We start from the raw sequence: 23,884 nt of genomic DNA, 5'->3' as shown, positions 1-23,884 counted from the left end.
CTGGGGGAACACTTGGTGACAGTACTTAGAGAATAAAGTCAAATTCTTTAGTTTTATTATATAAAACATCAGATGAGAAGCTAAAGAGAATCCTGTTCAAGAAGCATTTCCTGAGCTTTAGAGTCAAATCAGAATTGGGCAGTGGGTTAACAAATGAACTGTCATGTCTAAAACCATCTCAGCATCCAACTCAAGTATGCTAGCTTTGCTCCAGATGAGTGAAACATGAGGAGATTCAGAGGCTAGTTACACCATTCTGAGCAATGAAGGAGATGAACCAAATTATTTTTCTTTGAATGTGTTTCAGTTACATATGAAATCCTAAAATGGAAGATGGAAGATTTATACTTCTTCCAACTTAGAAATTGTCAGCCCCGAGAATGTAAATTAAAATTCTTTTTAAGCATGAGTTTTGAGAGTAGTAGCATATTGAACACAATGTCAGGATGTAGCAGCTGAGCTTGATTGATTATATTTATGTTCTTATACATAACACTTTTTACCTGTCATTCTAGCCCTCTTCCATAACCTTGTTTCTGTGTTTCACAGCTTGATAGAGTGTGCCAAGTAGTTTGATTTATGCTTACTAAGCCTTATTTATATGAACACAGGCTTAGTCATCACAGACAAACTTGGAAAAACTTCATGAAACAGATTACTAAGTACCCCACCCAGAGAGCCTGATTCAACATCTAGAGTAAGGCCGTAAAATTGGCATCTCTAACAAATTTATGCTTCTGTGCTCTGATCTAGGGACTGCATATTGAGGCACACTGCTCTACACCTTCATTCCATTGTTGTATCATATAGAGTAGTTTTACTAACCTAAAAATCTTTGCTTCACCTATTTGAAAACACTTTGAAAGAGTGTTTGGATATGAAAACTTCAATAACAAGAAACTCTGACTTAATAATGGTGGGATAATGAGATTGTTTTGTACCTGGCATGATGTTGTATGTCTGTAATTTCAGCACTTGGTAGACTGATGCAGGAGGATGACAAATTGGAGGCCAGCCTGAGCTACATATTGAGTTCCAGAACAGCCTGGGGTGCTGTGGCAAAATAACAATATGCTGTAAAATTGGAGAATTTTTGCCCTAAGCAGACCTTCACCTTCTAGTCTGTTCTAGTACTTTTCTCTGTGAAAGAAGAGTGTGAATTCCTCCAACTGAGACCACTCCTTTGTCACATTATATTGTTTTGTGATGTTTTCAGACTGAACTAAGAGGCATGATTGAATAACAAAGGTGAATCTGAATTTATATTCAACCCATATTAGGGATAGTAGCTCTTTAGAGGACTGAATCTCCAAATATAAAAGGAACCATTTTAGTATTTAGTTAGCCATTTAATATCCTTAAACTGAATTCAGCAGCAAAAGTTTTAGGCATTTGGAGACAAAGACCCTTATAGGCTCTGTGATGATCTTAATCAAATTACCTTTTGTCAGCTGCAGAGCCCCATCCTTCTGTGATTGAATTCTTGGGTCTCTTGTGAAATTGCCGGTAGGGGCACCCCAGTGGCAATGGTGTCAAGCTGTCAAAGAGCTAACCATCATAATATGAACAAGAAGTATATTTTTAAGATGGGAAGGGAAGAAAAAAAGCATTACTTGTAGATTGCTGTAAACTTGGAAAAGCCAGTGAAATTTATCATAAAAGACAAAAAGTATATATTAAGAATACTAGTTATAAAATTAATTTCAGATCAGTAGCTTTCGAGCTATACAAATAATAACCACTTAGAAAGTATAATAAAATAAATTTCATGTATACAAATGGCTAAAAAGTATGAAATGCCAAAGAATATTTTTAAATGTTGAATGTGAAGAAAACTTTAAAATGCTGTAGTAGGACTTAAAAGACTTTAGAAAAAATTAAAAATGCATTTTTGTTTGGAACTGTTAGCATCTTATAAGTTTATCTATTAAATATTATTTTATAAGTTTACCTATTAAAGATTCATCAGTTTTTTAAAACATTACATAGGAATTTAGGATAGTTGTTTTTTCCCCCATGAGTACTTAATGATTTAAATAGAATTGCTATAAAATGATTCAGAAATAGATTCAAAAGTGAAACTAATAGGTAATAAGGGGATGACTCATACCAGTAGATAACAATCATCTAGAAACTGTGTATTAAAGTATAAAAGCAATACTAACCTTAGAGTTGGGAAGTCTTTTTCAAAACAGATGACTGTCTAGAACAGTTTCAGGATCACACAGATTTCTCCTGGACTTGCTGCTCATCTCATGCACATCCTCACAGTGTTCCTGTTGTAGTGGTGCATTCATCATGATTGGTGAATGTGTGTACATTGGTACATCGTGTTTCATAGTTTACCTTATAGCTCATTCTTGGTGTTACACATTTTGTATGAACAGATGTGCAGTAGCATGGGTCAACCATTGAAGTATCATATACAGTAGTTTCATGGCTAAAATCCTCTGTGCTCTGCTTACTTCAGAACACTTTAAAACAATAAAAAATTCAGAACCCCAAAAGAGGAAAACATCAGTAGATTTGACTATAAATTTAAAAGAATTTCAATTGGCTGGAGAGATGGCTCAGTGGATAAGAAAACTGGCTGCTTTTCCAGAGAACTTAGGTTCCAGAGATGCCAGCACTCACATGGCCCTCATAACTGTAACTCTAATTCTGTGGGCTCTGACACCCTCCTCTGGCCTTCACCACAGTAGGCAGATGTGTAGTGCACAAACATACATGCAGCAAAACACCCATGTACATAAAATCATAAATAATTGAATTTCTATGTTGCATATATGTATACACACATACATGCAATAAAGTTCAAATAATAAATGGTGAACAACAAACAATACAATGACAAATAGGGGCTGATTGTCCTTCATATATAAGGCACTCTTTCAAATCAAGGAGAAAAAGGTGAACCACATAGTAGGAAAAGTGGGCAAAAGACAGGAATAAGCAACTCTTGCAGATCTGCATGCATTTATAGAGTACTACTTTTATATGAAAAAAGCAGTCTTTATAACAATGTATATAACTTTCCTTAGACTTGTATTTTTCTCTTTTTTATTTTTATTTTTTGAGATAGGTTCTCATGCATGCACAGTTTATGTAGTCCTGAGTATTGAACTTCTTATGTGGTAGCTCTACCCACTGGGCTATATTCCCAGTCTCCACTTGTATTTTTTTTATAAGGCATTATTAGCGTATGCTAAAAATGATATATTTAACCCAGTATACGCCAAATCTTTGAGTCTGTAATGAGTATTTAGAAATGTCAGGAAGCTGTAGTTTTCCCCTTCCATCATCTGAGTTTGGAGCAGCCACATCACAAGTGCTCTGGAGTGTCTGACATAGTGAACATCATATAAAAAATGGAAAGAAAAGAACACTGGGCTGGGAGTTAAGTCCACACACCACGCATCAGTATAAGGAATTGACCTGTTTTGGCGGGGGAGGGCTTCATTTTCCTCAGATATGAAGGATTTGAGTAGAGCTCTGAAGTCATTTTCACCTTTAAATTTTAGTGCTTAAATACATTATTTCATGTTATTTGTAAAAAAAAAAAAAAAAGTGTAGTCACTTCTCAGACACATTTAAAACTCTTCTTTAAAATACTTTTATTCTGATAGGAAAACATTTCATATTTTAGGGATTGTGTTATATTTAGAGGATATTTTTGTTGCTTTCTTTAAATTGTTATTAAGCTATACACTTGGTATAAACCATTTAGAATTGGTTAATTCTATTGGTAATAGAATTAAGTCTGATTTGAGGCTTTGCTAATTCAGACACTGCCTGGAGAACTTGAGAGAGTTTAGAATAGCTACATAAGCAGTATGTAGAGAGAAAAAAGTAAATATTGAAGGAAAAAGAACTTGAGAGAGACTATTTCTAAGTATAATTCTGTTAATAAAGTACATTGTTCAGAAATATTCTTAAACCACAGAGAGAAAATGAGAGTCATGTAGAGTAGTGATTCTCAACTCTGTCTACATATTAGCATCCCTTGGGGGCTTTTCAAAACCCCGATAACCATTCTGAATAGCACCAGTGACTCTCAAAGTGAGGTCTCCAAATCAGCAGCAGCAGTATCACCTGGGAACCTGTTAAAGATGCTGATTCTCAGGTTCCACTGCAGCCCTCAATCAAAAGCCCCAGAAGTGGTGCTCAGCCACCTGTGTTAATACACCTTTGGGGATTCCAGTGTGCTGCCAGAGTTTCAAATTGAAGAGCAAGAATTTGGGGATAGCATATCAGGCAGGTTTCCTTTTAAATGCAAGCCACCATCCTATAGAGGTCAAGGGGTCTGAACTGAAGAAATGCAACCCACCTGCTAGGTAGTTCTCATTTCTGATTTAGGGATTAGATTAATTTATTAATGTTATAGGAGGCTAGATGTTACCATTCCTTTTAGATAAGTCCTAAAGAAATTGATGTCAAGAAGCATCCTAACCAGTTGGCTAAAAGGAAAAGAAAGAAAAAATCCACTGGAGTAGAGGCCATTAAAGGTTGGGGAAAAGGCAGGCATATTAGATAATTATTACAAGTGAAGGGATTCTGAACAGATTATAAAGTATATTATTTGTAGTTATGGGTTTCTTAAAGGACTTGAGTGTTACAGGGACTTTAAGCCCAGTTTGTCATCTATCAATTTTATTTGATCAAAAAGGCTTGTTTGACATTAAAGTGTACATTTCCTCTAAACATTTAGGTTTTTGGTGTAAGGTGCATTTTACAAATATACCATGAATTTAGAACTAATCAAGAAAATAAAATACACATTTTAAAAATATGAAAAGGTGGTCCCTGCCTGGGAAGGATATAGTGTGTGCCATCCTTTTGATTTCTGCTCCTCAAAAAAGAAAAAAAAATCACAGTACCTCTAATTTCCAAGGCATATTCTAAAGAACGTTATATTGTGATTTCTTCAAACTAAATTTTAGGTATGTGGAGATTTTCAGCCCTGAAAAAAATAAGAATAGACACATTATAGTATCGGGTTCATTTGATTTTTCAAAAGTTAGGGGAAATATGCAGATCTTTTCAGAGACTCTCATTTGGTTCCTCCTCATTAGGAGGCAGCAGATGAAGGCAAGCAGGCTGAGCTGTGTTCAGAATGCATCTGCAGCTGCTTATCTCTAGAGATCTCGGCAGTGGAACTTCTGCACGCCCTTGCTGTGTGTATTTTTTTTTCTTTTCTTGTCCCTGAATACTACATTTTGCACAAAAAAGTCAGTTTTGATAATTTGGGGGGGGCATTATAGTAGAATATGTGCCTCTTAGGGAAACAAACTGCTTCTTTACTACAAAAATCAAACATGCCTCTCACATCTGTCTTTAAAACATTCTGATCTAACTTTTACAGTCACATTTGTTGGTGAAAAGATTATAATGTTATATGTAAAACTGCTTATCTATGGAAAATGCTGTTTTGATTTTTGCATTAATTCCTGAGTAGTTTATATTTTAGATTGTTGTGTGAGTTGGGATCTCTGAGCATAAAGTGGTTTTCAAACCATTGGTGATATTGCTGAACATCTTTAAATAGCAAACACACACATTTCAACAGCTTTTTTTGGACAGTACCACAGTTAATAATTTCTTTACAAGAAACATGGATGTTCTTTATTATTAACATCATTTTCTCATCTTATGTCCTGGCATTTAAATTATGAAACTTCATCTCGGCATGTAGACTTACCTTGTGTTGTCAAGAGGGCAGAAGTGGCTTTTCTGCAAAGCTAAATAAATAGTTTTTACTTTATTGTCTGCTACGAAACAGCTGCTGAAACCAGGAAAATGCCATCTCATCATTGGGCCTGGGGTGTCCAAAAGAGGCAGGAAAACAAATGACTGTAGCTCCCTGTCTGCCCTGGCACTCTCCTCCTTTCTCTCGTTTTCCTTGCCGTGAAGAGCAGGAGAACAATATTCTGCAATTAAGGATTCCATTAAGTTGAAGAAAAGAGCAAATGGGGGATGTTTGTTCTCCAAGCTGAAAAAATTTGTCTGGGGTGGGGGGGATAGTGGTAGTGGTATAGAGAGAGGTGGGTGGAGAGACGAAGTCAGGGCTGTTTGTTGAATATACTGTTAAGGACTGTTACCATCCTAATTAATCAAGTTAGAAATTACAGCTGTAGTCGGTTTCCCCCCAATTCTTGTTATCAATTTTCTTCTCTTTTGAGACAAAGCAAATATAAATTTTGTGTTCATTTGTCATTCGTTCTTTGACTTCAGCATCTCTGAAAATAACAATGTAGCACAAAAGCCCAGTATTTACCTAGTTGTAATGTGGGTTGCCATGGTGTTTTGCAAATTATTGCAATTATGTTCACCATGCGAGTCGCCCTTGGTAACTGGCGAAAAAACTGATAATCCTGTTTTGAACAAAAGGTCAAATTGCTGAATAGAAAGTCTTGATTAACTAAAAGATGTACAAAGTGGAATTATTTCCTACCATTCAGAAATAGTTCTTGATCGGGTTTGGGGGAGGGGGTGAGTAAGTACATCTGATTACTGAAGTACAAAGCATTGAAAGGATGTTGTCTTGAGCCTTTCATGTAGTCTTAATGGTGGCTTTTTTGTCAAATTTACCCATTTGCGGCATTGAAAGAGGCAGCTGCATTTAAGCTGGAGAGACGGTGCTTTTTCAAGAGTTCAGTGCATGGAAAGTTCTCAGCAGTATCTGCAGTTTACTAGTAGCCCCTGGTCTATTAAAACTGATGTGCCGCATTTGAGCCCATTGCTCTCAGTACTTGTGAACCCCTCTGGCTGATGATCTAATAAAGTGCTCTTACTGGACAATCTCTGATCAGCTACTTAAAAAAGAAGACTGGGGGAGGGGGTGGGCAGGAGAAGCCGCACAGGCAGGCAGTCCTGGTACGGGCCGGAAGAGGAGAAGAAAGTACTTAAACCGAAAGGGTTGTCAGCATGATGATCTGTACTGAGGTAGTGCCGTGGCGTTGGAGTTTCTCTGTCCCACATCTCTTGAGCCGTGATCACATTTTTCCCCCTCATCAGAAGAAATCTTTATTTTAAGTAAGGTTGGATGAGGGATTGGGAATGTCTTTTTGAAATACTGGAATCCACTTTGATATGTATTTCTTAAATTGTGGTTATCCAGGAAGTATATAATCCTATGTTTCTGTAAAAACCCAAAGTTTCCCATGCTACAGTCAAAGGTCAGATGGATTTCATCTCTTTTGAATGTTGTAGAGCATCTGTGGAAAGTGAATTTGGAGGGAGGGAGTCTTTCTTTGTAATGACCACCTGAAAAATCAGTTCTCAAAACTTTTGAAAGTGTGTGAAAGTGGCATGAAAGCAAAGCAAACCTTAACAAGTTTGTGGGTTTACATTCTGCATCACCTAGCAACCCCCTGGCTCAGCCAGATCTCTTGTCTCTCCTTAGTTCTGTTTACAGACTATTCAAACGGCCCTTCGAGACCATGAAAGATATTCAGTTTCATTAGTACCATTCTCAAGGAGAAAATAATTAAAGTTAAATGAACAAACATTGCCTGGTGATGGTGTGAACTCCACTCCGATTTTTATGAGGCAACTGTATAGATGATTCAGTTTTAACATTGTTATTTGGTACCTAAAGACACCTTGCATTAAAACATGCTAGCAAGTACATATCTATAAACTAACAGAAACAAAAACATCAAAGTTGCTTTTAGCTGGACTTAAGCAAAAAAAAAAAAATTCTGTGGTGAGGAACTGTCTGTGCCTATCCTTCTGACTGAATTTTTTCATTTGATTCTTGCCCAGGGACATCTGAGTTGATCTGTGTTCACACTGGATCCAAGCAGGGAAGAGGGCATGGGGAACAAGATACCTCTCTTAAAACTGATTTATTACTTACCTTTAGAGATCAATCATAAAGAATTGTATTAAGATCATATTACAAAGAGACTATGCATTTTGGTGAGTGGCTTAATTTAATGAATGATTCTAATACTCCCAAAACATGTCCTGTCATTTTCTTTTTGAGAACAGCTTATGTTTAAATTAACTCATTTTTGAAACTTTAGTGTTAGTAGGAAAATCATCATTTTTTTTTCTTGTGCCTCCACCCCATGAGCTTATTCTCTGCAAATTCATATTGGCAACAATCAAACGTGATGTTTAGAATATTTTTCAAAAAATTCTTCCATCATCAATAATAGTTTTCAGATTTTTAAATTAATAGTTTTTTTGCAAAAAAAATATGCAGAAGAAACATTGTAAAGATAACTGATGCTGGCATTTTTGCAATAGTTCCTTCTAGTCTTTTTTTTTCTTTCCCCTGTGCACATGGTGATGAAATTGAGCCTTGAGCTTGCTTGTAAAGTTTATTATTCTGAATACAAAGGTAAAGTAGTGGGTTCTTTTTGTATGTTTTGTTTTTTTTGTAATAGTGACTATTTAAAATGAGGATAGAAATAATAAACAATTTCTCTTTAGCAGTTTCACCACTAAAATATTAATGTAAGCATGAGAGTAGCCGTTTTACCATATCATTCCGTTTGAATCTTTACTGTTTCCATGTTGAAATAACTATATGCCTTTACGTTGTATATCCATGTATAACTGTGTTAGGGAGTCAGGCGTTCATCACAGTTGGAATATTATATCCCCAAGTTACTTGCAGCTTCACATGGGAGAGAGGGGAGAAAGTCTTATGAAAAGATTTGTGATACAATAGACATGAATAGAATGTGGAGAGGCAGATGCTTTCAGTTTTTCATGTAAAGTGAAAGCAGGGTGGCTATGAAATCTTGTGTTTTTATTATTTGTATTTTGTTAGATCTCTAACATCCACAGTACATGGCTAGGTTGCATGAGCTCTTTGTGCTTTGTTGACAGTTGACAGACAAAGCAAAATTATTCCGGAAGCAAGGTACTGTATACTTAGTTGTGACCTATTATAACCTAAGAATGTAGCTTGCTTTTGAGTCGGATGAATGGGGAAAGTATTTTATAGAATAGGCTTGAATATACTAAGAGTGATTTTTTTTTTTAGCTACCCATACAGAGAGATACATGTCCTTCACTGAACTTTTTTCCCCCCAAAGTGTAATTTTCCATATAAAGTCATTTTAAGTATATTTTCCCCACCTTGCTAGCATGGCGACAATTTTTACTGTTCTAGTATTGTCATGTAGTGGTAAAATACAATTGCTGGTAATTGTTGGCTTCTGTGCTCACACTGTAGCAGGAGAAGATAGCTTACATTGGGGCTCTTTAACGTACCTCAGGTACATCTTCTGATGTTCAAGCTCTGATTGCAAATTAAAATAGCAAGACTATAGTATTGGATTTGATGGGAGACAAAGTAGACCAGGTCGCTAATTTATCATGTAATATACAATTGCTGAAGTTGGAATTTTTTTACTTGTGCTATTCTATGTGTTTAAATGAGGATGGCAGTTTGCATGTAACCTATCATAACAGTTTGGGAGTGCTCCATTATCCTTTCAGCAAACTGATGACAGAGTCTGGTCCTTGCACAAATGAGAAGATCAATAAGTTTCAAATAACTTGGATGAAATGACATATGACTGTTCATTTATAGTGATGTCTAACTTAAAAACCTATTTTAATAACATTTAAAATTCTTACATTGACTGACATGACACTTTTCCACTTCTATTTGCTTGATAATTTTGTTTAAAACATTTTTGTATTAAATTTGGTAAGTAGTTTATATACTTATTTTTTCCTGATTTACCCTATGATCTCCTAGTCTGAGACTTAATAATCACTCTTTGACATTCCAGAATGCTGCAGTGTAGAATATTTAACTTTAAAAGCAAATTTATGCTCCTGTTAAATATTCCCCAGGAAAATTTTCTCCCAGTTTTGGGTGCAAATATGGGTCAGAAAGCAATTTGGGTTTTTTGTTTTTGATATTTCTGGAAATCTCAAATCACAACATGTCATTCTTAAAAGGCAGCTGTGGGCCCATACTGTGCACTGTCTATAAGAAGACCCACCCTTTTTTTCTTAAATACACTGGGCATAATTCTGTGACAAAACAAAAGTTGTCTGTGAGGGACAACTTGAAAACCCCAGAAATTTACAGATGCCTTTAGATGAAAAGAGAATGTGTTGTTCTCTGAGTGTATATAGTTTAGGAAGAGGGGTGGTTGATGAGTGTTAGCAAAACTAATCATGATGTGATAGGTTATGAAAGAGCATGCAGGATGGCAGACCTTGCCCTGTGACCAAGTCCCTATACTCCTGGAGAGCTGTTAGAATTTAGACTAAATTGTACAACATGACAGAACTGAGTCTTGAAAAATCAAACAAAGACTATATTTCCTTGTTTTTTATTCTGCCATTCATAGCTTCATATTAAGTATAGATTTGGGGAAAAACAAAGAAATTCTCACTTATGTTGATATATTGTTATTATTTTCCACTCAAATCAAAAGCAGTTCCATTTTTAATCTTGGTTATCATTTATTCATTATTATAGTTTTCTACCCCTCACTTCCTCCCTTCTTTCCCTCCCTCCCTTCTCTCCCTCCCTCCCTCCCTCCCTCCCAGTCTCTCTGTGAATCTGACTGGTTGGTACTCACTATGTAGACCAAATTAGTCTCAAACTCCGAGAGATCCACCTGTCTCTGCCTGCTGAATATTGAAATTAAAAAATCAGCACCCCTAGCCTAGTTCTCTACTCTTTAATGACACTCCCTGGACAATGACAAGGCTCTGTCTTGGCTGAAATAGTGCACTTTCAACTATAACTTAACGGTGATGCTCCTCAATGTATTTTCTGAACATTTTTGGAAGGTAGTTTAGGATTTTCGTTTTGTTTTGCTTTTATCCTTTGAACGATAGTTATAAGTAGTACTTCTGTTTTATAGATGAGGAAACTGAGATTCAGAGAGAGGTTTGGTGGCTTACACAAAATTACCCACTAATATGTGGGAGTACAATGCTTAACAGAGTGGGTCTGTGCCCTAGAGACTAGCAAGAAGACTACTAAACCCAAACAAGGTTATTCTCCAGGGGCCAACCAGTTAGGAGGGTAAAAGAAGATGCTTAATGGACAGTGTGAACCAGTGTGTGTTCATTGTCCAGTGGGATAATGGGAGAAGTCCCAGTAGGTTGGGAAATTTTTGTAGAAGAATGGACTTTTTATTAGAGCAATGGGCATTTTAGGAAGGGACTACGTGACCGCGCAATGTCAAGGTGAAGATAGAGGAGAGTGGCAAAAGCAACCCAACGGAACAAGAAATTTTTGTTGAAAATGAAAAAGCAGGGACTAGGATGAGATTGTGAAGATTTGAAAGACAGACTGATAAGTGTGTTACTTGTCTGTGGAGAGTTGATATGGGATGGAGAGCCCTGGGGAACTACACTGGCCACCTTTTATAGTGGGTCTGGGAAAGAATGGGGTCAGGGTAGCCAGGGCAGAGGCTACTACAGTAGAGCAGCTTACAGTCAGCATTTTACTGGGGTTGATCCTAACAGGGCTGTAGATGAAAAGACCAGTGGGATAAAATTGGTTAACTGGCTGGTGATAGAAGAACCCATTGTGTATATTTAACTCAAAGGAGGGTAAGAGCTGCTTTGAACTTTTTACTGTGATTTTCAGATCCAGCCCTTGTTGCTTTCTCTATGTTTTATTTTATTGCTTCTATTTATTTTAAAAATGTTTTTGAAAGCTCCATGTATTACAGTTCTAGGTCTGGGTAAGCTCTGCACCTGTGAATCCTAAAACTACAAATGTACACAAATGAGTAACAGTTTGTGTATTAGGTCCAACTATCAAGAATGCCTCAGTTACAGGGGAAAATGATCTCGTTTAACTTGTACAGACAGAAGTCATTTTATTTGAAATCTCAGAAATTAAAACTGATCAGTATTTGGCACAATTTGATACACAGTGATTTTAAAGAATAGTGATGCTGAAATTAAATATCAGGTGACAGCATTGCATTTTTAGACAGATGTTTGTTTTCCTATTGGACAGGCTGACTTTACCTCTTTCATCTATAAACATGATAAGCCAGGCAACTGAAAATGTGATGTCCTTATTCCTATTGGTTGTAACAATTTGCATGCAATAGTAAGATGGCATTTTTGGATGGCAGACTTCTTACAGTGGTTTTAGAGTGTTTCCTTGAAAAACCTGTTTCTTAGATCGGGCTTCCAAGGAAATTATTCAAAACAAAGTTCTTTTATTGGCTTGTCAACAGATTCTTGAGCTGTACATGTTTCCCAAGGGGGAAAATGAAGATGTGCAGTTTTGTCATTGTAAATGATAATTGAAGGTCACACAATAGTAGTAGTTATTTGCTTTGTTTCTGTTGTACTTACAAACAAAATTCACTATGATGGTCTTGTAGTGGACAGTTTGTCCCATCTTGGAATTTTTTCAAAGTCCTGAAATACTTATTTTTAACAATATAAATATTTATTGAAGTTAAACCTTTCATTCTTGCTTAACATTTCTTGAGGGAATAAAGTGTTAGCTGAAATGTACTGGGCAAAATTTAATTGAAGCATAGCATATATTGAAAACAGGATCTGGTTCCCCCCTTAAAAGAGTTCCATTTTTCATGTCTCCAAAAGTTTAATTTTCAAAATAAAACATGAGGCATAAAGAGTTAGAGGCTTCTACTGTTTCCTTCACCGACCCAGTTCCCTTCACACAGGATATTTAATTTCCATGCATAATAGCACTAGTTTTTGTGATTTGTAAAGGGAGATTAACAGATAGTAAGTACAAACAAGTACAAGGTGACAAAGAAAGACCTCTTTAATGTTGATTATAGCTGGTAGGAAGTCTAGACAAATTTATTATCTGTTTTCTATATGATTTGAAAGGACGTTTAGTTCGTGACACTGTCAGAGATAGAGCTAGGTCTTTGCTTTTTCAAACAGGTGAAGTGACAACTTAGCATCTTGTTGGTTGTCAGTTCACTTGGTGAATCGTGAAGCAATAGTACAATGATGGAATCAAGTTTTTGTTTGTTTGGCTTTTCAAGACAGGGTTTCTCCGTGTAGTTTTTGGTGCCTGTCCTGGATCTCGCTCTGTAGACCAGGCTGGGCTCGAATTCACAGAGATCGGCCTGCCTCTGCCTCCCGAGTGCTGGGATTAAAGGGGTGCACCACAGCCACCTGGCTTGGAATCAAGTTTTTAAAACATCTGAAAAGGACAAACTTTTTGAACATTATATATATATATATATTTTTTTCCGAGACAGGGTTTCTCTGTGTAGCTTTGCGCCTTTCCTGGAACTCACTTGGTAGCCCAGGCTGGCCTCGAACTCACAGAGATCCGCCTGCCTTTGCCTCCCGAGTGCTGGGATTAAAGGCGTGCGCCACCACCGCCCGACTTGAACATTATATTTTAAAGATTAAAAAATAAATTCCTGGGCCTGGTATCATGCCTATAATCCCAGCACTCGGGACAGAGGCAGGAAGACAGTGAGTTAGTGGTGAACCTAGACTATGTAGCCAGAACCTGTCTCAAAATTGATGATGATGATGATGATTATGATGATGATTTAATGGCCAAGTTGTGTTCAGTACTTAATGATCTCTTGCCTCAAAACATGATACTGAGCTAGATGTGATAACACTTGCTTAGATCTCAGCTACTTTAGGGGCTTAGGTAGGAAGATTATGAGTGTGAGGTCAGCTGGGGCCGTGTAGCATGAATCCCTACCCCAACCTAAAAAAATCAAAACTATAGTAGTTGTTACCTGTTTGCTATTTTTTTTCTTACTCCATTAAAAGTTAGTGAAATACAGCTTTGGTTGGCAAGACTGTGAGTTAACTAAAGAGGTTCAGGTCTCAAATATATCCCTTCTCTAGATGGAACTGTTGTTACTTTGTTCAGAGTATGCTTTCCTGTTAATACTTTCCTGAAACTCTTTGCCCGGTGCCCCTTTGCCTGTCTACCATGATATTTAATAAAACTCTAGGCAAATATCAGCAGTTTCATAAGAATTCTTTTGATATTTTCCATCAGAAAAGTTCAAGTTACAATTTAAAATAGTTTAGCTTTGAATGTGTAATCTTCCAGTGGAGCATAGTTGAAAGGTTGTTTCTTTTTCAAAGGATAGAAAATTGGGTGGCTTTGGAAAGAGGGGGGGCGGGCTGTGACTATGTTCATAACAGTACACATCTCCCAAAGATCTAGTAATAAATTAGCTTAGCTTACTGAATGAAGGTAGGAGTGAAAGTTACTCTGAATATACTATGACTAGATGAATTTTTTATTCTTTAAAGGTAGCATTTTTTTAGTAAGTTGTACAAATGCACTTTGCTTTGTTTGAAAGCCTTAAATGGAGCTAGAAGAACCAATCCTTGGTGATTTCTTCTGAGTTTGTTTGTAGCTACTTCTAAGAAGGGCCTATTCTGAGGAATGAGGTCAAGCAGCGTAGCAGTGAGTGAGGGCATCCCTCAGATTGGGAATAGCACCACGTGGAAATGCCATGATGTGGGGGTTGAAATATCTTGACTTAAGCAACACTCTGGTGTATAGTGCTTTTATCAAGGGGTAAGACAAGCTGCTGAAACTGGAAACAAAAGGAATGGGGTTATACATGTAACTGATCCCTTTCTTAACCATAGAATGACTCTGGTCTCTATTAGTTGGCATGTGTGGATCTTTCTGCCAAAGTTGTCTTTCCTTCCTCTTCTACTAACCAACCTTCTGATCATTCTTCAAGTTGGGAAATTACCGTGTCTCAAATGCCCCAAGCCTCATAGATAGTCAGGTAACTCCCTACTTAGAGCCTTACAGGAAGGAACTGTATGGGATGAGGGGACATGTCTTGCTGACCTATCTACCGCAGCAACTTACCTTGTTTGGCCTGGCCTTACTATGCCTCTGTAGCAGTCCATGCAACACCAAAGCCCACAAGCCTTAGGGCCTCAGTATGAACTTCCGAGATTTGCTCAACTCTTTGTGATAGCTTGTCTTTCTATTGAACAGATAACATTTTATAGTAAGCAGAATGCTAATTCAAAATTATAGACATACTGTATTCTATCCCTGAGAGAAAATTCAGAGAACATGAAGGGATAGTAACTGAAGAAGAAAAGGAGTGACATCAAATCTACAGCACAGAGAAATAGGCAATGGCTACTTCAAGCCTCTGAAAAATAGTGGTTAAAGTTGTCCTTGAAAACTTAGGAAACAGCTTTATGTCTCCAGAGACCTCATGTAGAAGAATCTGTTTTCATTGAGAATCAAATAATCACTAGCATTATGTAGGCATTTCTTTTCTGCCCAGGGTACTTGTAAGTACTTTAAGTGTGTTACATCACTGTAGCAAGTCCTATAAGGTGTGATACTATTGTCATACCCATTTCATAGAGAAGGAACCTGAGCATAGTTATGTAACTAGGCAGTGATCACTCAGCTATTAGGAAGATCACTCATTTTTATACACTTGGTATGATGGTCTTAACTAAAACTCTTTAGTTTATAGTTTGTGTATAATAGTCGTTTTTATTGAGAGATTTTGATGTTTGGAGGGGGCATTTAAGAAAGGGGAGAATATTTCATGGGAATCTCAGTTTTGTTTTTTTTTTAAGATTTAAAAGAATTTTTACTTTATGTGTGGGAATATATTTTGCCCACATGTGTATAAGTATACCATGCATATGAATAATGCCCACAGAGGCCAGAGGAGGGTGTTGCACCCCTGGAACTGGACTTTATAGATGGTTGTGAGCTGCCGTGTGTGTGCTGAAATCAAACTGTGGTCTCCAGAAGAACAGCCAGTATGCCTAACCATTGAGCCATCTCTCCAAACCCATGTTTTCCCTAACTTTTAAGTTTGGGGCATACATCTAATTAGTGTCCATAGAGGTGAGTAACTAAGCTATTTTGCAATCTCTGAGGAAAGTTGGGATAAACTCTTGATAACAAGGCTTTATTAGTTTCGTTGGTCAATGATGAGTATAATACCACATTGTTCTCCCTTGTCTCTCCAGGGCTGGCTGATATGTGAGGAGCCAACATGTCGCAGTCGCACTCGACGTCTTCCCCTTCATTTCTCCCGAAATGGGCCTCTTTGTCCAGTCTGCATGAAAGCTGTACTTAGGCCAGAGGTAACTGTCTCCTAATGCTAAAGCACTATTCCGAAGGCACTGGAGGCTTGTTTGTCTATCCTTTAGCTCTGGGAAGCAGATGCTATATATTTGGCCTGTGGAGACATCCCTCTATCGCACTCACAATTTTTTTTCCTTCAGTATCCAGACTTTAAGAAGATACATGCTGTATCTTTTCACATATCTTAAGCAATATCATATTTATATCAAGGGGAAATGGCTTAATTCTTATGATTTACTCATTTTTCATATGAGTTACAATTTCATAATTATAAAAGAGATATTCCTTTGTAGAAACTGCTAGTATCTTCAGACTCAATCGATTCCCATTTTATAAGAAGTAGAAAACCTCCCCAAACTATTTTAAAGGGTTCATCTTACTTTATGCTTCTCCCCTCTGTGGCATTAAGTTATTTATCACTATCTGCATAGTTCACTGGTTCTTGAGCAAACCTTAGTGTATTCGCCTGAGGGATAATGCATACTGCCATTAGTGACTCCCAACTGTGGAGCATGAAGTATGGAAAGGCCTCTCTGGTAATTAAGATGCCTTCCCTCCTATGCCCCCTTTGAGTCTCTTCAAGCCAATCAATAATTTCCAAACTGTGGTGAACAGAATGTTTGCAGGTCTTTTGAGCAGAAAGGGTCTTAAGATTAATTACTATGTATTATTAGGCTACTAGCCAAACAAACTGTTTCTATAAGTCATCTAGGAATTTTCAGTCTAATAACATGCAGTCCACTTTCACAGAATGTTTTATTTTCAGACTTTATATAGACATTTGCAGCGGTTTTGTTGAGGTTAAAGTTGATAACCTATTACTTACTTATTTTTTTAATGCAAAAACAACATTCTATACCTAATTTTTTTATGTAAAATCTTTTCTATGGAAAAGATGATATACAGTCTAATTTTAGGAAAATATTTTGTTGTGTTGTCTCTTTCTCTGTTCTTTTACATATCTATGTAATTTTGACTGCAGTCACAATGAAGATGTGCTTTATAGTTCCCAAGCATTTTTCTGTGTAGGTACTTCATTCATTACATGCAATTTAACCACACTTCTCACTGTTAGGCTACTTTTCAGTAGCTCTGTACTGAAAATTTATGAGTATTTTCCCACTTAAATGATTATTTTTTATCTCAATTGTTTCATAAGGATAGAGTATTGTCAACGTGCATAAGTAAATATAGTAGCAATTCATATTGCCACATAGCTTTCCTGATGGCTATCCCAGTTTTTACTGCATACCAGTACCTTATGAGTATACTGGTTTTAACACAGCCTTTCACAAAATTGGACATTGCCAATAACTTATTTTTAAATACCTGGATAAATATTAATTGCTCCTTGCCTTACTTTATAAAACTTTGATAATTATAGGTTTTTTTTTAAATGTGGAACATGTGATAATTAGCTGTCCTGGTGAATTATTTTTACATTAGCCTCAAGACTTACATCAGCAGGTGAAAAAAAAAAACAGAACAAAGGTGTATGGATGTAGGGTGCCTCATTAATCTAGTTGTAGGTTCTATAGTGGTTCTCAACCTTCCTAATGCTGCAACCCTTTAATACAGTTCCTCATGCTTTGGTGACCCCCAACCATAAAGTTATTTTGTTGCTACTTCATATCTGTAATTTTGCTGCTGTTAAGAATCACATTGTAAGTATCTGTTATGCAGAATATCTAATGTGACCACCAAGGAGTTGTGATCCACATGTTGATAACCAATGCTCTAGGAGAATCATTTTGCTTCGTGAACTGATATTTTATTGCCTTTGCAACTGAACTCATCAACTTAAGTTTGATGAAAATTGAATTGTTTCTTAGAAAGTCAGCTGGTTTTCTGCTTCCATTCATGGTGAGAGAAGGGATAAAAGAAATATGTGGCTATAGGATCATTAAGCTTCTGATAAACATTGGTGGTGGTGGTGGTGGTAGTAGTTTAATATATTAGGTTGTCTTATGATGTATTGTCATTTTTTAATGAGTGAGCCAACACAAGCATTTCAAAGTGACTTGCTTTTTTTTTTTTAATATCCTACATTTCCCCAAACTGTGACATTTTAGTTAGATGTTTAGCACAGGTTAAGCTACCTATCCCCAGCAGAAGCTTTGCTAAATTGACTGCTCAGACATAACCCTCTGGAATCATTGTTTCAGAACACTCTGGGTAGTGAAATTGTCCTTAGCCTTTCCTAACAGGAGCCTTGAAAGTGGACTCAGCTCATTTTTCTGTACTTCATTTGAATTGATAGTGATGAGTTAGCAAAATAATATTTATGAGGTTTCTGAGCTTTTCTACTAGGAATAAAAATATTCATCTTTCCAGAGACACCTGAGAAGCAGTTGTACAGTGAACAGCATTACTGCAGTTTCTACAGGTTTTCCAAAGTATCTATTTTACAAGATTATTCTCATCTCAGCAGATGTGACACACACCTTTAATCCCAGCACGTACAAGACAGAGGCAGGTGGATCTTTTGAGTTTGAGGCTACTCTGGTCTACAAATACCAGGACAGACAGATAGGAGTACAAAACCTCCCCCCTCAAAAAAATAAAAAACGGAAAGATTATGCCCTAGTTCGTAACTTCAGTCACTGAGTTTCAACTCTATTTTAATTTAATAATTGTGCCAGGTGTAGTGCTGCTTGCTCACAATTCTAACACTTAAGTGTCTGAGACAGGGCTGCCATGCGTTTGAGGCCATTTTACTGTGAGGTTCCCATCTCAAAAAGTTTTATTAAACACCCACTACAGCCTATAAAATTTGCTCACTGTTGGGGGCAACGTTTATAGATGTTCTGCATTTTCTTATTTATAAATGGAAGAATGAGTAAGGAAAATGTGGTATGTCTACACAGTGAGGTTTTATTTAGTCATACAGAAGAATGAAAAAATATAATTTGTATGAAAATGTGTTGGACTGGAGACTATCTTATTAAATGAAACAATACAAATTCAGAAAGACATATATTTCGCATTTTCCCACATATGGACTCTAGATTTAAGAAAATACCACACAGAGAGGATGGGGGCATCTGTATAAATATAGTTGAACTACATTGTAGGCATGTATGACAATGTCATGATAAAATCTATTGTTTTATACACATACTACTAGAAAGTTTAGAAACTAGTTTAGCATAGATTGTATAAAATTGTTACATGTGGGCAAAAAATGTCATTTATAAATTGAACAAATCATCTATTCCTAGTACCAGTAGAGACTTCAGATACACTTAAGTTTGTGGTAAAACATTAGCTATTTAATCCTCACCTAATAAATCTGTCACACAGTTGACTTGAGTACTTTCCAGAGTTGACTTGGAATATGCAAAGTGTCTCTTCTTAAGACTCATATTGCCTGAGTTATGAGCAAAAAAAAAAAAAGGCACAGTTTTGTTCCCAGAGCTTTGGACATGTACTTTCTTCTTGGATGCATTAAAATATATTTTCAGTATCCTATAATTTCTTTGGCCTAATGGGAATTTAATGGTATCCAAGTTTTTGCTTATTTAAAATACTGTGAATTGTCTTTACTTTAAATGACTTTAAATTCAGAAGTGAAAAGTTTCATACATATTTATATTACTCAGTAATAAGATCTGCCTCCTTTGTCCTGGTGACAGAGCTTGAGCTTATCTAAATTAGATGATAGATATTTTAATAAGGACATGGTACTTTGCTTTTTAACATGGCCAATATGCATAGATAGGGACTGACCCACAGGAGACTCTGTATTACATAATTCATCAAAAACAAGCTTTAGTTTAAAAAAATATTTAGTCTTTTAGTATAAGTTAGGCCTAGTGGTTCCTTCCTTTAATCTTAGTACTGAGGAGGCCTAGATAGAAAGATAGCTATGAATTCCAGGCCAGCTTAGGTTATGTTGTAGAATACCTCTCCCTAGATACAAACATACATTTGTGTGTGTGTGTGTGTGTGTGTGTGTGTGTGTGTAGAATTAAGATTTCAAACAAGTTAAGCCTTTTCTCATTGACATTTCTAATTTTGAGGTGCACCTGAGAAAATATCTGCATGTGACTCCTGCATGTGGTTCATGGCAGTTATCGATTATGAAATTGAACAGCTACTAGGGCAGAGTTAACTGGAGTAGAGCTCTTTATTCAGTTGCTTATTCAACTCATTTTCTTGAAGACCACTATTAAGGGAAGCAATGACACGACCTTTGTTTCTCAGTTGTAAAATTGCTAAGATCCTTTCTATCACCGTCACTATCATACACAACTTCTGTTCTTCAAAGGAGAGGGGAGATTGTGAACTCAAGGTCATCATATTGCAGAATGGTTATGCCTAAACAAATTGTTGGTTTGATGAGTAAGAGGTGCATAAAAAATGTTGCCAAGCTACTTGGGCAGTGTTACGTTCCTACATAAGAAAAAAAGTAGGAAAATATTTGTGGTTTCTTAAGCCATTGTGCATGAAATGAGCACAGAGAAGAGGACCTTAGAGTTGTGGTGGGAATTCTGAAACATTGCCAGCAAAGCATTATTGGTGTTCAGTAGAGAAAGGTTTTACTATGACAGGTGTTTTAGAGTTTTGTAGTTTTGATGGCTTAAACAAGGAGATAGGTGAATTCTTTATATGGCTTTTCTTCTACCAAGCAAGTACTCAACTTTTCTTTTTCAATATCTATTTTTTTTTGCTTTTTTTTCCTGTTAAGACAAAATAACATAAATTAACCATTTTAAGATAAAAGATGCATTTCTATTTAGTACATTCAGGTTTTATCACCATGTCTGTCTAATTCCAACCATTTTATCACCCCAGAAGTAAATGCTGTACCTATTAGTGCCTATTCTATATCCTCCTACTATAGTAAACTGCTTGTCTGCATTCAGTCTCAGAAATTTACCTATTCTGAAGATTTCATAGAAATGAAATCATGCCTGGTGGTGGTGGCGCACACCTTTCATCCTAGCACTCGGGAGGCAGAGCCAGGCGGATCTCTGTGAGTTCAAGGCCAGCCTGGTCTACAGAGCAAGATCCAGGACAGGCACCAAAACTACACAGAGAAACCCTGTCTTCCAAACACCCCCCATACACACACACACACACAAAGGCTATAAAAAAAAATGAAATCGTGATGTCATCTTTTGTGTCTGGCATTTAACATAATGTTTTATTCTTATATCATGTATGAATTTTCATTCTTTTTTGATAGCCAGATAGTATTTACTCAAACCCAGATGGAATACTCATCCATTCGTTTGTTGATGAACATTTTGATTTACTTTTAATTTTTTTTTTTATTAAGTAAAAAGGTCTTACATGTTCCCCGAGTTTGTGATCCTTGGCTCACTTATTAGTCTTATTTCCAAGAGTGGTAGGTACCGCATGAATCTAGACTGATCTTCTTCCTGTTCCTGTCTTTAATAACTATTTATTCAGCGCCTGTCTTATTCCCATTCTTAGAGTTTATATCCAAGAAGTTCAAAACAGTATGCAGTGCTTGAAGTACTCTTGCTGGAACCAGTACAGGGCAGAATAAACCTGCCATTGCCACCTTTTCTAGATAATTCTATTTGGGGTATATTAACCCTCTTATACTTGCCACTGCTAGATTGTGTCCTGTGATGTTTTGTTAGACCCAAGTGGCTTATTAAAAGACCCAAATGTATGACTCTTAACTGGCAGTGTATTAACAAAGTACCACAGACCAGATGGCTTAAAATGGGGGAAATTAAGATAGGAGCATATAGCTCATTGATAGAACGCTTCCTTAGCAAATGCAAGATTATGGGCAAGATCAAATGCAAAAATTGGCAAATCCTACTATCACGAAACAACAGAAATCTCCAAAATGTGTTACTCATCATTCTGGGTGTCATGTCTAAATTATAAGTGTCATCACAGCCATCCTCCTAAATTTGATAGGGCAGAATCCCTTCTTTTCTCTTCTAGCATTTGCTGATCTTTGGTGTTCCTTGGCACTGTACATATTGTACTCTAATCTCTGCTTCTTTTGCAAAATAACCATCTTCGTTCGCCCTATATGTCTCTTGTCTCTTTTCATCTCATAAGGACACTAGTCATACTGTCTTAGAGACCACTCTAATTCACTACAGTTTCATCTTAACTTGATTTTTTTCTTCCAAGACATAGCTTGTTTGTGAGTACTTGAGCTTAGGACTCCAGCATATGTTTTTGAAGGATATATTTTTACCTGTAACACTTAGAAATTATATTGGGACATATTTTTACCTCTAACACTTAGGAATTGTATTGAGCTGAAGGTAATGAAAACCAAAACTAACAATGGCTTAAAAAGAACAGACATTTAATCCCCAATCTAAGACTGCATATTTTTAAACATATAACAGAAATTCAGTTATGAACTATTGATGATTCTCCTGTGATTCTTCCATCCCTTCATCATCTGTCAACAACAGCACAAACCTACTATCTTCAAAGTCAAAACACAGTTCAATTAGACCATACAGGCTCGTTCAAGACATCACAGGGTAGAATAGTGAAGAAAAGAGGAGTCAAAAGCATATGCTCCCTATGAGGCTGAAGAGATGCTCAGTAGTTAAGAGCTTACTACTCTTCCAAAGGACCCTAATTCAGTTCTTAGCACCCACATCAGGCAGCGGTGAGCAGAACTGAAGCTCCAGGAGATCTGACATACTTTTCTAGTCTCTGTGGTCACCTACGACATACACACAGAAATACATAAATAAAAATAAATCTTTTAAAAATGTGCTTCCTATCCATTCTTTAAGCAACCTTGTGGAAGTCCTGCGCAACATACCTGTTTATATATCATGGACCAAAAATTAGCCACAGGGACTAATAGTTTTTTTGTCACTAAAGAGGAAAAGCAGACTGGGTGTTGGAGACCAACCAGCACTGTGTGTAACAAAAACCTTCCGACAAACTTTGTAAAACCTCTCCTTTGCAAAATCTCTCTGCCCATTACTTTCCCATTATGGATAGTATGGATCCTGATTCTGCTTTGGATACAGTGTTTTAGCTTTGTACTAATGATTAGCCTCCTTTTAGCTTTTCTAAAATATTAACATGTTGAAGTGGAGAGACACCTTCTTCTAGGTAGATACTGCTCCGTTTTCATCAGCATCCTTTGTATCAAAATGTTCTACCAGTTGCTAATTATATTTACTTCTAACTTGTAATTGTCCTCAAGGATTTTACCCAAAGGTTTCTCCCAAGGAAATTTTTCATCATTTTGATCAGATGCTGATGCTGTCATGGTTTTATAATTATGTTGGCCCTTGGACTGACAAATCATGGAATCTGCCCCCTTTGGTCATTTCAGCAACATTTTTAAAAAGATGAGTCTTTTTATTCATTTTACTCTAGAATCAAGTTGCTCTAGAGGATGAATAATAGACACACACACATACACACACACACACACACACACACACACACACACACACATGCATACATATATATCTTTCGTAAATTGTGACTATATAATGATCCTGGGCAGAGTCTTGACTAAGTATCACTCCTACACTTAGTACTAAGTCATATAATGTGGTGTATTTTGCTGATAAATGTTAACTAGTTAGAACTACAAAAGTAGACCTCCCCCTCCAAAAAAGAAAAAGAAGCCCTAATATGGAAACTTATAAGGAATTTTGATCACTCATACTGTAAAGAAGTGGAATATTACCCTTCCAACAAAGTAGAAGATCCAGACCCTGCTTCTAATAGGCTTGTATTCTAATGCTGGAGGTAGACTCTGTTTCTAATAGGCCTGTATTCTAATGCTGGAGGTAGACTCTGTTTCTAATAGGCCTGTATTCTAATGCTGGAGGCAGACCCTGT

General features: G+C 36.7%; 1 protein-coding gene across 1 annotated transcript in view; it reads left to right on the top strand.

Moving 5' to 3' along the window:
* Positions 1 to 23,884, top strand: part of Pola1 (DNA polymerase alpha 1, catalytic subunit) — a 331,476-nt gene that overhangs the window by 201,948 nt on the left and 105,644 nt on the right. Inside the window, exon 35 of the mRNA XM_028881682.2 lies at positions 15,943 to 16,059. Coding sequence (XP_028737515.1) covers positions 15,943 to 16,059 — 117 coding nt within the window. The remainder of the gene's footprint in view (positions 1 to 15,942; positions 16,060 to 23,884) is intronic.

The sequence above is a fragment of the Peromyscus leucopus genome, chromosome X (genome assembly GCF_004664715.2).
Source record: "Peromyscus leucopus breed LL Stock chromosome X, UCI_PerLeu_2.1, whole genome shotgun sequence".
NCBI lineage: Eukaryota > Metazoa > Chordata > Mammalia > Rodentia > Cricetidae > Peromyscus > Peromyscus leucopus.
Note: the sequence above shows the minus strand (reverse complement) of the source record. Positions and strands in the feature narration are given on the sequence as shown.